General features: G+C 37.8%; 1 protein-coding gene across 1 annotated transcript; it reads left to right on the forward strand.

Annotated features, from left to right (window-relative positions):
• The first annotated feature begins 3,487 nt into the window (after positions 1–3,487).
• LOC134801840 (uncharacterized) lies at positions 3,488–10,475 on the forward strand. Its single transcript, XM_063774475.1, has 2 exons — positions 3,488–3,521; positions 8,587–10,475. The coding sequence occupies exon 2, from the start codon at positions 8,591–8,593 to the stop codon at positions 9,611–9,613; it is 1,023 nt and encodes a 340-aa protein (XP_063630545.1). The 5' UTR covers positions 3,488–3,521; positions 8,587–8,590; the 3' UTR covers positions 9,614–10,475.
• Positions 10,476–14,466: the final 3,991 nt, after the last annotated feature.

Consider the following 14,466-nt stretch of genomic DNA (forward strand, 5'->3'; position numbering starts at 1 on the left):
GTGGCAAAATGCCGGGACAACGCGAGGAAGATGATGGGTTACTGTTGCTTTTTTGGTGGCTTACTTCATTCTCGACCTCAGCGTCTGCCCCATACAATTCAGTCTGTTTTCTTTTAAAATATCCTTTTATTTTCTTAAACATTTTACACTATTCTATCGTAGTCGATTTTTATTGATTGATATTATTCTAAATTTGACTTTGTCAATCTTTGATGCAAAGAGCATATAATCACTACGTTTTAAGGTAGCTTGCTTGCTTGCTTTGCTTGCTCGCTTTGATGTTTAACTTCTTTTATGCAAATAGTTAAGCATCTATTCTCTTTGGTAAGCACCAAAGAGATTAGGGAATATTAGGCAAAGCTCTGCGTAGGTGGCACCAAAGAGCATATAATCACTACGTTTTAAGAGTCGGCACTCTGGAACAAGCCTTAAACCGAATTAGGAACGTACATTGTGCCAACACACCAAATACATGTCAATATTGCCAACACAAAAAAAACACAACGCTAGGGCTTGCCACTACTGGCGTACCTACTGTTTATCGATATCGATAAATGTGCAATACATTTATCGATATCGATAAATGTGCGATACATGCTGCTGTACTGCACTATTGTAACAGTAAATTTTGAGTATCACTAGGATTAATAAAATAAAAGCAAAATATAAAAATAATTTTATTTAACATATTAAAGATACGATACAGATAGTTTATTATTTACGTAGGCATATTAGTTATTACAATACGCTTATGTTATGAACGTAAATAAAGCTACTATCTACTTTTAAAGCACTCCTGCAAACACTGAGCCTTGCCTGTGAAAGCTGTGAACTCCAACTTCCAAAAAGGGGAAAAAACTACTGTCAGGCTTATTTACATTCATTTGTAGATCAGATGTTCAGAGGTTGGAGTTTTATATTATAATTATTAATCAATAAATTAAATAACAGTAATAGATCAAAAGACCATGCTTCAAAGAGGAAACAATAAATAAAACAAAGAAAACACAGATAGCACTTAATGCGATAACACATTACAAACAGACTTTGCAAAAGTAAGTACTTATCCTATATTAGGTATACATTTGTCAATTAACCAGGTTTTTCATTCAACCAGGTCGTGCGAATTAACGAGTAGTCTGTTTTTAGTATTTGTTGTTATAGCGGCAACAGAAATACATCATCTGTGAAAATTTCAACTGTCTAGCTATCACGGTTCGTGAGATACAGCCTGGTGACAGACAGACGGACGGACGGACGGACGGACGGATGGACGGACGGACGGACAGCGAAGTCTTAGTAATAGGGTCCCGTTTTACCCTTTGGGTACGGAACCCTAAAAACTACTCCAAACTAATTAAATTAGTATCTGGTAACCACTCAAAATGAAAATATCGCATAAAACATCAGTTTACCGACCTGTTCGGGTCAAGCGGAAATCTGGCCAAAAATATATCAGAAGTTTTACCCTTTGGGTACGGAACCCTAAAAACTACTCCAAACTAATTAAATTAGTATCTGGTAACCACTCAAAATGAAAATATCGCATAAAACATCAGTTTACCGACCTGTTCGGGTCAAGCGGAAATCTGGCCAAAATTATATCAGAAGTTACTCTTCTTACACGCCTGACCCCACAAACTTCACATTTTCTTAATGATTTGCCCCCCATTTAAGTAAAAGATAAAGTATTGTCTTAAACACAGAAATAATCATTTAACATTACCGCTTTCACGAAAATTTAAAATGACGGTTGACGTTTTACCGATCATACCAACCTAAAGAAAAGTAAGTATAATACGTCTATGTTGAAAGCAAGTATGGTATGTGCTACCAAAATGCAACAGCGGTCATTTTAATTCGATAAGATTATTTCTATGCCTCAATGTTGGTAACAAGTACGTTCCTAATTTATCATAGTATGGGGTGTCGATGGGCTGGGTGGCACCTTTGTGGCACATACAGTAAACAAACCACATTGACACATGGCCTACCGCGAAACAATACAATCGAAATTTCGTTATCTAATCTCTCTATTACTCTTGCATATTCGAGCGATAAAGAGGCAGATAACTAAATTTCGATTTTCGCGTTTACCGGTAGGCCCTTGTTAACAAACCGCCTTGATGCATCAATGTCATATTTTATTGTCTGTGAAAACTCGTCAAAAACAGTTTAAGGCACAGTATGTATAAGTTAGTCTATGAATTTACTGAGTCGGTAGTGCTGCACTCTGGCGGCAGAACATTGCAGTAATATCCCCTATTAACTGAACCTGAAATTTGGAGATAGTTTAAGGCTCGAGAAAAAAATAGGATAGTTTTAACAATACTCATCATCATCATCTCACCCAGACGAAATCGCGGGCAGAAGATGTAAAACTTTCAGGTCGTTTTTTGGCAGTTTTGATCTAGTCCAGTCACGTCTGAAAATATCGATACGGACAAAGTGCCAAATATAGGTATGTATGTATACTCTACCTCAAAGAGAATTAGATCACTATGCTCTACCTTAATACTTATAATGGGCATTATTGCCTTACCTTATGGTCGTGTACCTAAACACATATTTGGCACTTTGTCCACATCAGACGTGAGAGTACTCAAGTGGTTGAATTGACGAATCTATGTTTTGGCTTCAGCTCCCCTCTGCTAAATATTTGAGACAAGCCTTAAGAGGGGGTGTTATTCCAGGAAATAACCTCCTCCTTTTTTGAAGTCGTTTAAAAACGGTAATTAAAGGGAACAAAAGATAGCGCCACTAGAAAATGGCGACCATAGATAGGGACTGATAGGGATAACGCGCGAAATAAATGGGGAGATTTACCTCAAGACAATTACCTACTCTGTTTTATTTATTACATAAACCATCAATACAACTAATCCTAATAGAAATTAAAACTTAAGTCTACCTAAACATACTCAGTCGTTAAATTAATAAATTACATTAAAGTTAACTTGATACTAAACTAAATTTAAACTAATTTAACAACGTCACAACTAAGAACTTAGTCAAATAACCCGTCCCGAGCCCTTCAAGACGCAAATGTGCCCATCACGGTCACCGCGTTGCTACGCTGGACCGCGATAGACAGCGTCTGCATCAGGAATGACCTGGAACGAGGGTCATGACCTCCCTTCCTCAAACGCTGCCCCAATTCGCTCAAGAAAATAATAAATAGGTAATTTCTTTCATTTAAATACAGCTACGGAAAGATAGCCGCTGACCAAATACGTAATTATAATTAATAATTATTAAATAGCAAAATCGTTACCATCCCATTGTTTATACAGATTTTCCTACTAGATATGTCTGGCAAATGTACAGGAAATACTTTAATACCTACTTTAAACCTTACTCCACCACAATAAGGTATATAAAGTTAACGTGTGTTTATTACGAAAGACAGACGTTTATCTGGCCTCTGCCCCCATTAGGGGGTCAAGATGACTATATGCTGATGCTTTGACATTAGCTAATCTGACAGTAGGTACGGACTAGCTGTGGGAGACACACACTTGGTAAGTTTTAATTATTTAATAAAGCTGAATACTTTTTTTAAATCTACATGTCGGACTCCGTTGGGCTACATTACAGAGTTTCAATTTCAATTCATTTAAGTGTTACTAGCTATCAAAAAAACTATACACGAATTTCGCAGTTTAAGACAGGGGTTCCGCCAATATCGAGTCAAAACCCCCAATCGGGGGGCACGGCAGTGCCCCCGCCAAGTCGAGCGCGAAGCAAACACTGCCGTACCATCCTTTACTGGAACCATTTCGCCGCATTTTCAGGTCCCTATTTGAGAACCTCTGGATAAGACCAGAACGCAGAAATTTTCGTCATCCAGTAAGCTATAATCACATACTTAAAATCCAAAATTTCAAGTCTGTAGGTCATTTAGTTCCGAAGTTAAGCGAAAGCAAAGTTTCGCATTTATGACACACACTCACTCACTTATGATCATCAGAATAGAACTAGTACTTCCCATAAACTCAGAGAGCTGAAATTTGGTACAGAGTTAGGGTTTAATGGCCACATAAAGGGAAAACTATAAAAACTAGGATAATCGAAGATCTGGAGTACCTGGTGACCCTGATTAGAAAACACAAGAGTCCAACCAAACTATTGGAGATCGACATACCGCCTTTACAAAAAATAATCAAATTGGTGGGCCGCTTCATTTGATGTCAACAATCGAAGGTCTGAAGTATCTGATGAAGAACCCTCAGCTGGTCTCAGCTGTATTAAGGCTCCGTCAGACATAGGCGTTTTGCTTGGTGCAACATATGTACACACTGTTTTGGCCATCCGACACGCCTTGATGAGCCTTTGGGAAAGTAGTACCCAAGATGGAGCTGATGCTGAACCCTGGCTGTACCTAGTGGAACTCAGGCTTGGTGCAACATATGCACACACTGTTTTGGTCATCCGACACGCCTTGATGAGCCTTTGGGAGAGTAGTACCCAAGATGGAGCTGATGCTGAACCCTGGCTGTACCTAGTGGAACTCAGGTTTGGTGCAACATACGCCCACGCTATTTTGGTCATCCGTCACATCTTGATGAGCACTTGGGAGAGCAGTGCCCAAGATAGAGCTGATGCTGAACCCTGGCTGTACCTAGTGGAACTCAGGTTTGGTGCAACATAGGCCAACGCTATTTTGGTCATCCGTTACATCTTGATGAGCACTTGGGAACGCAGTCCCCAAGATAGAACTGATGCTGAACCCTGACTGTACCTACTGGAACTGAGGTTTGGTGCAACATAGGCCCACGCTATTTTGGTCATCCGTCACATCTTGATGAGCACTTGGGAGAGCAGTACCTGAAATAGAGCTGATGCTGAACGCTAGCTGTACCTAGTGGAACTCAGGTTTGGTGCAACATAGGCCAACGCTATTTTGGTCATCCGTCACATCTTGATAAGCACTTGGGAGAGCAGTACCCAAGATAGAGCTAATGCTGAACCCTGGCTGTACCTACTGGAACTTAGGTTTGGTGTAACATAGGCCAACGCTAGTTTGGTCATCCTTCACATCTTGATGAGCACTTGGGAGAGCAGTACCTGAAACAGAGCTGATGCTGAACCCTGGCTGTACCTAGTGGAACTTAGGTTTGGTGCAACAGCTCTATCTTGGGTACTGCTCTCCCAAGTGCTCATCAAGATGTGACGGATGACCAAAATAGCGTGGGCTTATGTTGTACCAAACCTGAGTTCCACTAGGTACAGCCAGGGTTCAGCATCAGCTCTGTCTAAGGTACTGCTCTCCCAAGTGCTCATCAAGATGTGACGGATGACCAAATTAGCGTGGGCTTATGTTGCACCAAACCTGAGTTCCACTAGGTACAACCAGGGTTCAGCATCAGCTCAGATCTATGTATACTAAAACCTTTACCAGAATGTAACAAACACTTTTCTGAAAACCGCATCAAAATCGGTTCAGCCAAACGCGAGATAATCGCGAACAAACATACATACGGGTCAAACTGAGAACCTTTATTTTAAGGCGGTTAAAAATACATCAACTTTGACATTTTTGGCAGTAATGCAGTCGGCAGCTATACTGCAGCAGGATTGCAGCATGCACTACTGCCGACTGAATTACTGAGGTAAATATCAAAAATTCGGTCAGCATCATCGTATTTGACATTTGCTGCAGTAATGCAGTCGGCAGTATTGTCGCAATATACTGCTGCAGGCTACAAAACGCTCGTGAAACTATTCAACGTCCATGATCATGCTTTCCAACGTCCAACGTTCAGTAATCGAGTGACCGCTCGCAACACGCGCTGCGTTGTGTGTGACTGCGCGGGCGTGATCAAAGCGGGTCGCGCGCGCAGCGCGCCGGCGGGCCGCTGCGTCCAAGCGCAGATCGCGAGCGCCACGCGCTCGCGTCACGCTCGCATCGTGCCCCGCTCACGCCGCGCTTTGAAAACGCTCATGTGTGACGGAGCCTTTAGAGATATGGTAATAAAAAAACTACTCCTAAAAGGAAAAAAAATGTGTCAAATAAGAAAATCTAATAAAATAAATCAATATACCCACGTTTCTACAAAAAGAAGTGAAATCCCACCAAAAACATTCTGTAAAAAACTAGCCAAGTCTCGATGGAGCTGCTATTGTTTATCTCTAAAAAGTAATGAAATCTAGACAAAGTCGTGCCAAGTCTAAGGTTCCTTACTGCGATTTCTTTATTATTATAGTTAATGTTGTGTGACTTGGCCGTTGAAGGGTACACAAGGGTACAAAACCAGGTGCTCCATGACACCAAACATACAGTATAAAAAATTATTTCCAGTACAGACGGGCTTCTAATCATTGATAGAAGTCCGTCTGTACGTCTATTTTATGTTAGATCGATGGTCGATTTGACGCTTCAAAAAGAAGTGTTTGTTTCAGGCTCGCCTATACATAAGTATTATTGAAATACGCAGCTTTATCAAGCCTACAATTGACTGGTTATTGAATCAACGTTTTCCAAGTGGCAATTTTCCACCGTCAATGGATAGCGGTTCTGGCGACAGATTGGTGCAATGGTGTCATGGAGCACCTGGTTTTGTACCCTTGTGTACCCTTCAACGGCCAAGTCACACAACATTAACTATAATAATAAAGAAATCGCAGTAAGGAACCTTAGACTTGGCACGACTTTGTCTAGATTTCATTACTTTTTAGAGATAAACAATAGCAGCTCCATCGAGACTTGGCTAGTTTTTTACAGAATGTTTTTGGTGGGATATCAGTTACTGCATAACTCCTAGCTTAAAATAGTTGTGCCCTCTTGTCTCGAGTCCGAACACATTCCATTAGGAAGTGCTGTACATCCTCGACAGAGTCGCAGATATCGCAGTTGGGCATCTGCTTTCCTCATCAGATGAGCAAACATATTTAAATGTAATGTGACCGGACCGAGGCCTGTGAGCACGTACCTACAATATTCGCTCGGTTTATACTTAGGTATTTACTGTTTCGGTCGTTACTGCATTTTTATAAGCCATATATTTGTGTACAAATACGAGTACCTAAGTGTCTTGTTTTATCCGACTGATAAAGAAAAGGCGGGACGTCTCTTAGAGACTTACTAAATTAAGTCCTAGGCTAGGACTCATAATAATTACTGATATGTAAGTAAGTAAATATTCTTTATTGTGCACCATAAAGTTAGAAAATACACAGAAAGCGAAATACAAGCTTAAGACTAGGTAACAACAGGCGGTCTTATCGCTAAAAAGGGATCTCTTCCAGACAACCTTTGGGTAACCAGCAGGAAAGTTAAGTAGCAGCAGGAAATTTAAATACTTTGAACGGGTAGTGCCGATTGTACCTACATATAAATATATACCGTTGGAAAGTTCCGTAGGAAAGGAATAATTAGTGAAACTTCTCTTATTTTTGTATGGGGAACGAAATTCCATTTCCAAGATCGTAACTATCTCTATTTCATGTGTCTTCCGAGAATTTTTCCTACTCTTTGGAAACTTTCCGCAACAACCTACACGAGTAATTTTATTTAAATATTACTTAAATACACTTGTGTAGTATTTAAATAAAATTATTTCTGTCGCGGCGCCGTGACTATAGGTATGCCTAATGTTTACAAGTTGATATCTTATTGACCCAACCTTACGAGATCACATGAACTCCTAGTTATTTGTTGATGTCACTACTTACGTAGGTACGCGACATGATACAGGCAAAATTCGGCATTATGCTTTTAAATAAAAACAATACAAATGTAGGTAACTAGGCACCTACCTACCCACATTACGATTTCTTAAGAATTGGATCCGATAAATTGTATTTTCTTTTGTTTTTATACCGTAACGTAACATTTAAAAATGTCCTGTTAATCTTAGCAATCTCATAGAAAAAAACACCTCTCCATACGTCTGGATTAGCCTTGTTTTTAACTGTTCCGAATCAGTTCTCGAGATATTTAGCTATATGGCAGACAGACGGACGGACAGAGTCGCACCATAAGGGGTTCTATTTACTTTTTTGATACGCAACCCTGAAAAAGAAATATTAGCAATTCTAAATTAGTCGTCTCTTACTTAGTCTGAGGTGTGTTCAGGTTTGTGATAAAAATATTCTTCATTCATTATTTCTTGTTTTATTTAGTAATTAATTAATTCTTTATTTAACGCCACGCCACACCAACTGAGGTGCAATATAGTATCTTATATCTATGGCAAACAATCCTATACAGATGTAGTGCATAAATGTTTTCCATCGTATTTTCTCGGAAAGTTCTTATTTGTCATGCTACTTCAGTTAACCTCAGTACTTTTTGTGTCGAGACTGACTGAAATAGCAAGACACGTTCGTACGTGTCCGTGAAAACACGATGGAAAACAATTAGGATAATTCGCCAGTAACGGCCGGTTTTAGTAATTGGCCACCAAATGAATTCTATTCAGCTATAAACAGAGTTCATTTTAGTATAAGGTTTCAAATCAAAGGGGGTCAAAAATCCTCAAAAATCGATGACGTAATTTACGGACAGCCCCTATGCACTACTTCTGTAAATAGGTACCTACTCAAAAGACGGACATACAATTTATCTCTTTACTTTTATTTCAGCATCATGGCGCCTTACTCGATCCTGCTACTGTTTCTAGTGGCTACCACAACAGCATCTCCTATAACCACTGGAGATGTGCTAACTACCACCACGAACTCTACTGCTAGTGAAGACTTGCTGATAATAACGGAAAACTTCTTTCTCGAAACCAACGTCAAATATACTGGACAGCACGATATCGTCAACATTATCGTACCTCTCAACAAAATAAACTTCGAAGATGATGACGAAGAGCGATACAACAATGATATAACAATTTTCTTTGTTGAAGCCGATTTAAATGATAAAGGCGAAAGAAAAGATCAGGGATTATACGTCCTCAAAAACGGTAAAGCCACTAAAATACTAGATAATGGAAGGGACGCTACAGCTTTAAATGACGATAGTACAAAGGTATATCTTGGTGCGTCTGACGGTATTTATGTATACGACGATACAAATGGTAAAACTAATAAGTACGGAACTCTCACTGATAATATAATCCAAATAGAGGCTGATAATAAAACAGGCGTCATATATTTTCTAACAAACGACCATGAAGTATTCTCTGTCGCTGACGAAGGAAAAAAGAAAAATAAAGTTAACCTTAAAGATGTTAGAGAAATCGCCATTGATTATAATAGCAATCTGTATTATTATGATAATAATAAAGACTTGTACCTGTGTAACCTAAACCATGGTGGTGTCCAGAAAATTGAAGGTATACCAAGTCGAAACAGTATCAAACTGATCCGACCAATGTTTGCTCAAGAGGATGGCGTTTTTGCTATTATAGATGATGTTATATATTTGCTGAACGCTGATAGGACTGCAGAGAAAAGTAAAGGAAGTTTAGAAGTAAAACCATCCGCATATGCCCCTGAAGCTACGTTAATACATTATTATGCACTTGACAAAAAAATATACGAATTCAATGTGCTAGCAATTATTAGTCCGGAACTTGAAGAGTTGAAAGACTTTTTAAATGACAAGAAAAATGAAATACAAAATATTGCGACGAAGTCAAGAAGTTCCTTTGGGGCGTGAAATTAAATGTACATACTATATTTATGATTAAAATTACTATTTTTATTTCTCTTTATTCTACCCTGGGGAATAGATTCCAGAAATCTACAAGTGTGTTGCCTTAAAACTAATAAACTTTCGGCGAAAAAGTCCTGCACTTAGGTATGCAATTTTATGTTTAGGTATGTTAATTATGTTATTTAAAGATATCATTTAAATCTTTTATGGCGAGTACATACCTAAATACAATGTCTGTGAATTCTAACTTGTGATTTAAGGTAGACAGACGTCCACAGGGCCGCATCGCACGCAACGGATATTTGCGTCCACTGATCGGTACTGCGGATTAGTGGACGCACTTATGTGACTTCTATACAAAGATTACTAAAAATCCGTTGTGTGCGATCCGATGCGGCCCTGTGGACGTCTATACCTTTAATTAATCAACACAATATTAACTCACATTTATAGACGGGTCTAACGCGAATTTTATTCAATTACCTTGATTTACCGACGTTTCGACACAGGTTTCACTGGTCGTGGTCGCGGCTGACTGATGTCCCAGCAAAATCAAAAGGTAATTGAACAAAATTGGCGTTAGACCCGTCTATAAATGTGGGCTTTAATCAACACTTTGGTAAATGAACTTTCAAGTTCATTTTTGGGCCATTATTTGGAACTCCAAGGGCAATCCAAAAGCAATGCATTAAATGACGATTTGCTGGTGACAACTGAAACTCACCAAAAAAAGGAACCCTGTTTTGGTACTAGTGCGGTTCATTATGACTGAACTTGGGGTCGTAATTAGGTCACCTGACGAAATAAATGTGTTATGTTGTTTTTTTTTTAAATTAAGTAATAAATAGACGGTGGTAATTTTTTACATGGTTTATTTATTGAAAAATTGTACTATTGCCAATATTTTCTCTTTATGACAACACTGTGAAAAACATTGAATGTTGAGTGCGCGACGAGGCGCTATCGACAATACTTTATTTCTGTTAAAATTATAGACCAGTAACTGATAAGGACTGTTATCCATACAAAGTTGTAAAATAATGCAAATATAGTGCTTTAGTCCCGCTTAAATTATATACTTACATGTTATTAAGCAGGGATGTTGCGGATGTAGATTTTTTGACATCTGCGGATGCGGATATTTAAAGCCTCACATCCGCGGATGCGGATGTCAAGATTTGGTACTTAAATAACGTCATTTTAGTAATTTATATTTAAAAAAATGAAACGTTTAGTATTTGAGCAAGAATTTAGGTGCGTTTTATTTAATAAACAGTAACTAGGTCGGCTTTTCGGGATCTAGACGATTTCGTTATTATATAATGACGAAATTACCTAGCCTTACGCCGCCGCTAAGACGTTTCTGTTACCGACTTGGTCGACATCCGCATCCGCATGAGCTCCGCATCGATTTTATGCGAATGCGGATGTTGAAAATAATGCGGATGTTCCGCGGATGCGGATGTGAATATTCGCAACATCCCTGTTATTAAGTTCACATGATGTCTTGGTAACATGAGCTAAAAGGTAAAATAAGGTAAAAGCAACATAGTATCTATTTTTGCCAAAGACGATTTCATATGGATGTCAGTAGTCTTCATCACTTACCCGTCTCTAATTAGAATATTCACATAACAGATTATGTATCATTATTCTAAAACATTTCTTTACAATGTACTCACAAGTTAAGTAATAGTTACCATATTATTATTAATAAAAATAGATTTTTAGTTCGCACCCAAATCTACATCAACATGGAATCGAAAAACTTCAATATACTACATATTTTTTAACTAGAAAACATTGTACAAATACGTTTCAAGTACATAATTAACCCCTTGAACGTCACGGCTATCGTGCGCGGCGCGTCATTGTGAACTTTTTCGCAATGCACGAAGGTTGATATCGGGTTGTAGCCGCGCGCGTCTGTTGACGTCTTTGACGGTCTTTTGAAAAAATACAATAACGGCGTCACTGCCTTCACACGTACATATAATTATTATAATTTTAGAATAAATGCAAAAAGAACCTGACTACTTTGAATCCTGAAATAATATACATAGGTTAGCACTTATGGATGTACACACATTCCAATTTACACACCTCACACCCCAATAATATATAAGCACACGCTCAAAATGCATTATTAATTTATTGTTAATATTACCGAACAATAGGGTGACATTAAAAGTTCAGGGAGATAAATAAATATAGTTAGTAAACTTAAAAATTATTATTATTTTCATCGGTAAGTAGTAGTCAATAGTTTTGTTTGGCAAAATCGATTACGCAAAATAATATTTTTTTTACAGTTTAAAGTATATCAAAGTAACTTTAATTTCTCCTAAAATCACCCCATTTTATTTGTCTTTATTTCTATTTATTTACCTTTTACGTTACCTAGTATAGTTTCTGCTATGGAAGATTGTATAGAAAATTAAAAATTGAATAACCTAAATACATCGTACATAATGTATAAGCTAACTTAGTATTAAAACAAATGATAACTAAATTACTAAGAGAACGAATACATACCTACAAATTTACTTTTACATTTTTATGGTCTCCCTAGAATAGTTGTAAAACAGGACATGCAAATGTTTAAAATTAAGTTTATAAGGTAAAAATTCCAGTGACAAAAGTAAAATCCTAGTTAAAATAAATTAAACACAATTTACCTAGAGGTGCAGAAAAGTGCTAAAATGGTTATTATTGTCATGATTTAAGAGAATGTACAGTAAATAATAAAATAGACACATTAAATCAAGACACGTTAGTTAAAATATAAGTAAACCGTATGGTATCATCGCCCTCACTGTTAACTGTACATCGGGGGACTTTATGCCTATTGTAATAAGTACAGATGTACAGTTAGGAGTGTTGCTGGTTGTACAGACCTTCATCAAAAAGGGCTGAATATATTTCCAACCTCTCAAGTTTTCACAAACAAGAAGTTATAAACAGTTACCACTAAGTATTTTACACAGTTCGTATAATTTATAAATTATAAGTCAATACCATAGAGAAATATAGTTAGGATAGAGCGCTCACTCCATACATCAGTTTTGGTACCAAAACGACTATTATTTTCGCAGTCGACATCTAGCTTTGAGTAGCGGAATTATCAGTACCGCTACTTGATACTAGAATTCCCTAGTGTCGCAACTCACGAAAATTGTATTGAACTTAGATTATATAGGCTTTTCGGTCGTTGCAACCTCTATTGTCAAGTTGCAGTACTGATAATTCCGCTACTCGATACTAGATGTAGACTACGAAAATAATAGTCGTTTTGGTACCAAAACTGATCTATGGAGTGAGCACTTTATGTATTTTTTTCTCTATGTAATGTGTAATTCTAACATTCAGAGTTCCATCGTCTTTGGTGCATTTTAAACTTCACTCACACTTCTTTATAATTTCACACATTCATATGTAGAACCCTTTCCAACCATTTAAAAACTGAATTTAATTTCATTTCTTTCATTTTTTTTCTCCAAACTTATTTTTACGATTTTTCTAAATCAGAACCGTTAGCACATCCGATTCTTAGAATAGTAAATATGTCCAAGACTTAGAGAATATAACCAAACGGAGTGGTCATTAACAGGCGTTCCCCTCTGTCGAAAATAGGCGGCCAATGGTCAACCACATGTATGGACTGACGTTTATCTGACATGGCTATTTTGACGTTACGTATACATTTGATGTGCCCCTCCCCCGCAAAAAACGGCAGACTATTTTGTACCGAAAATTATAGACATGTCGTTTCCGTTTGGTTATATCCTCTAAGGTCCTAGACGTTTTTGTTATTTGGCAAAGTGTAATAACCATCATCAGTATCACCCATTCTACTTTAATAGGGGGTACTACTGCAATGATCTACCGCCAGAGAGCAGTTTTTTTTTAGATGTTTTCATAATGACACTGAGCATCAAGGCGGTTTGTTTACAGAGGCCTACGGCGAAACGCGAAATTTAGATTTTCGTGTTTCGCGCGCCCTCAGTATATGCTAGTGGCGCCCCCGACGCAGAGTTTTGTGTAATATTCCCTATTATGACATTAAAGATGGCGACTAGCGTAGATCAAAGGCATCAATTTTATTTCCGTATGAAGCTGCGTTGCGTTTTAAATAAATACTTATGGCGTTATTCATAAACGCGTTACTAGCCTGAATTACCTATGAATCGTTTGTCTTTATCTGTCATTTTGACTTATGTATTTGTAAGAAAGGGATAAAACATAATTTAACTAAATCAGGCCCGTAAAGTTTTATGAATAAAGGGGTTAGATTATTTAAAGTCAGTGCGCCCAAATCCGATGCGATACATACCGTAAATGAGCGTTTCTTTTATTTCTTGCCATTTTATATATTGTGGCCTTTTTTGCCACTTTTGTGATATTTCTACTCAGAATCACGAGCTCTTTCGATCCTAATGGGATAAAAAAAATGTCCCAGACTTTTTTCCTATTGTGTTACCATTTCCCCATATAGGTACTTTGTATGGCGGTAACAAAAAGGAAAGTTTGAAAAATGTATGGACATTTTAGGACACTTTTTTTCTCCTATAATGATGAAAAGGGCTCGCGATCCTGACTAGAAATGACACAAAAGTCACAAAAAAGGTCACAATATATAAGAATGCCAAAAAATAAAAGAAGCGCTCAAATTGAGCATTTTTTATTGCCACTACAGAGTGCTGCATTGATGCTGTGCTGTAGATCGTTTATATACATTATGATTTTCCTTTTTATAATCATAACACATTCCAATTTACACCTCACACCCAATAATATATAACTAAGCACGACCGGTCTGGCCTAGTGGGTAGTGACCCTGCCTATGAAGCCGATGG

The sequence above is a fragment of the Cydia splendana genome, chromosome 23, assembly GCF_910591565.1.
Source record: "Cydia splendana chromosome 23, ilCydSple1.2, whole genome shotgun sequence".
Lineage (NCBI taxonomy): Eukaryota > Metazoa > Arthropoda > Insecta > Lepidoptera > Tortricidae > Cydia > Cydia splendana.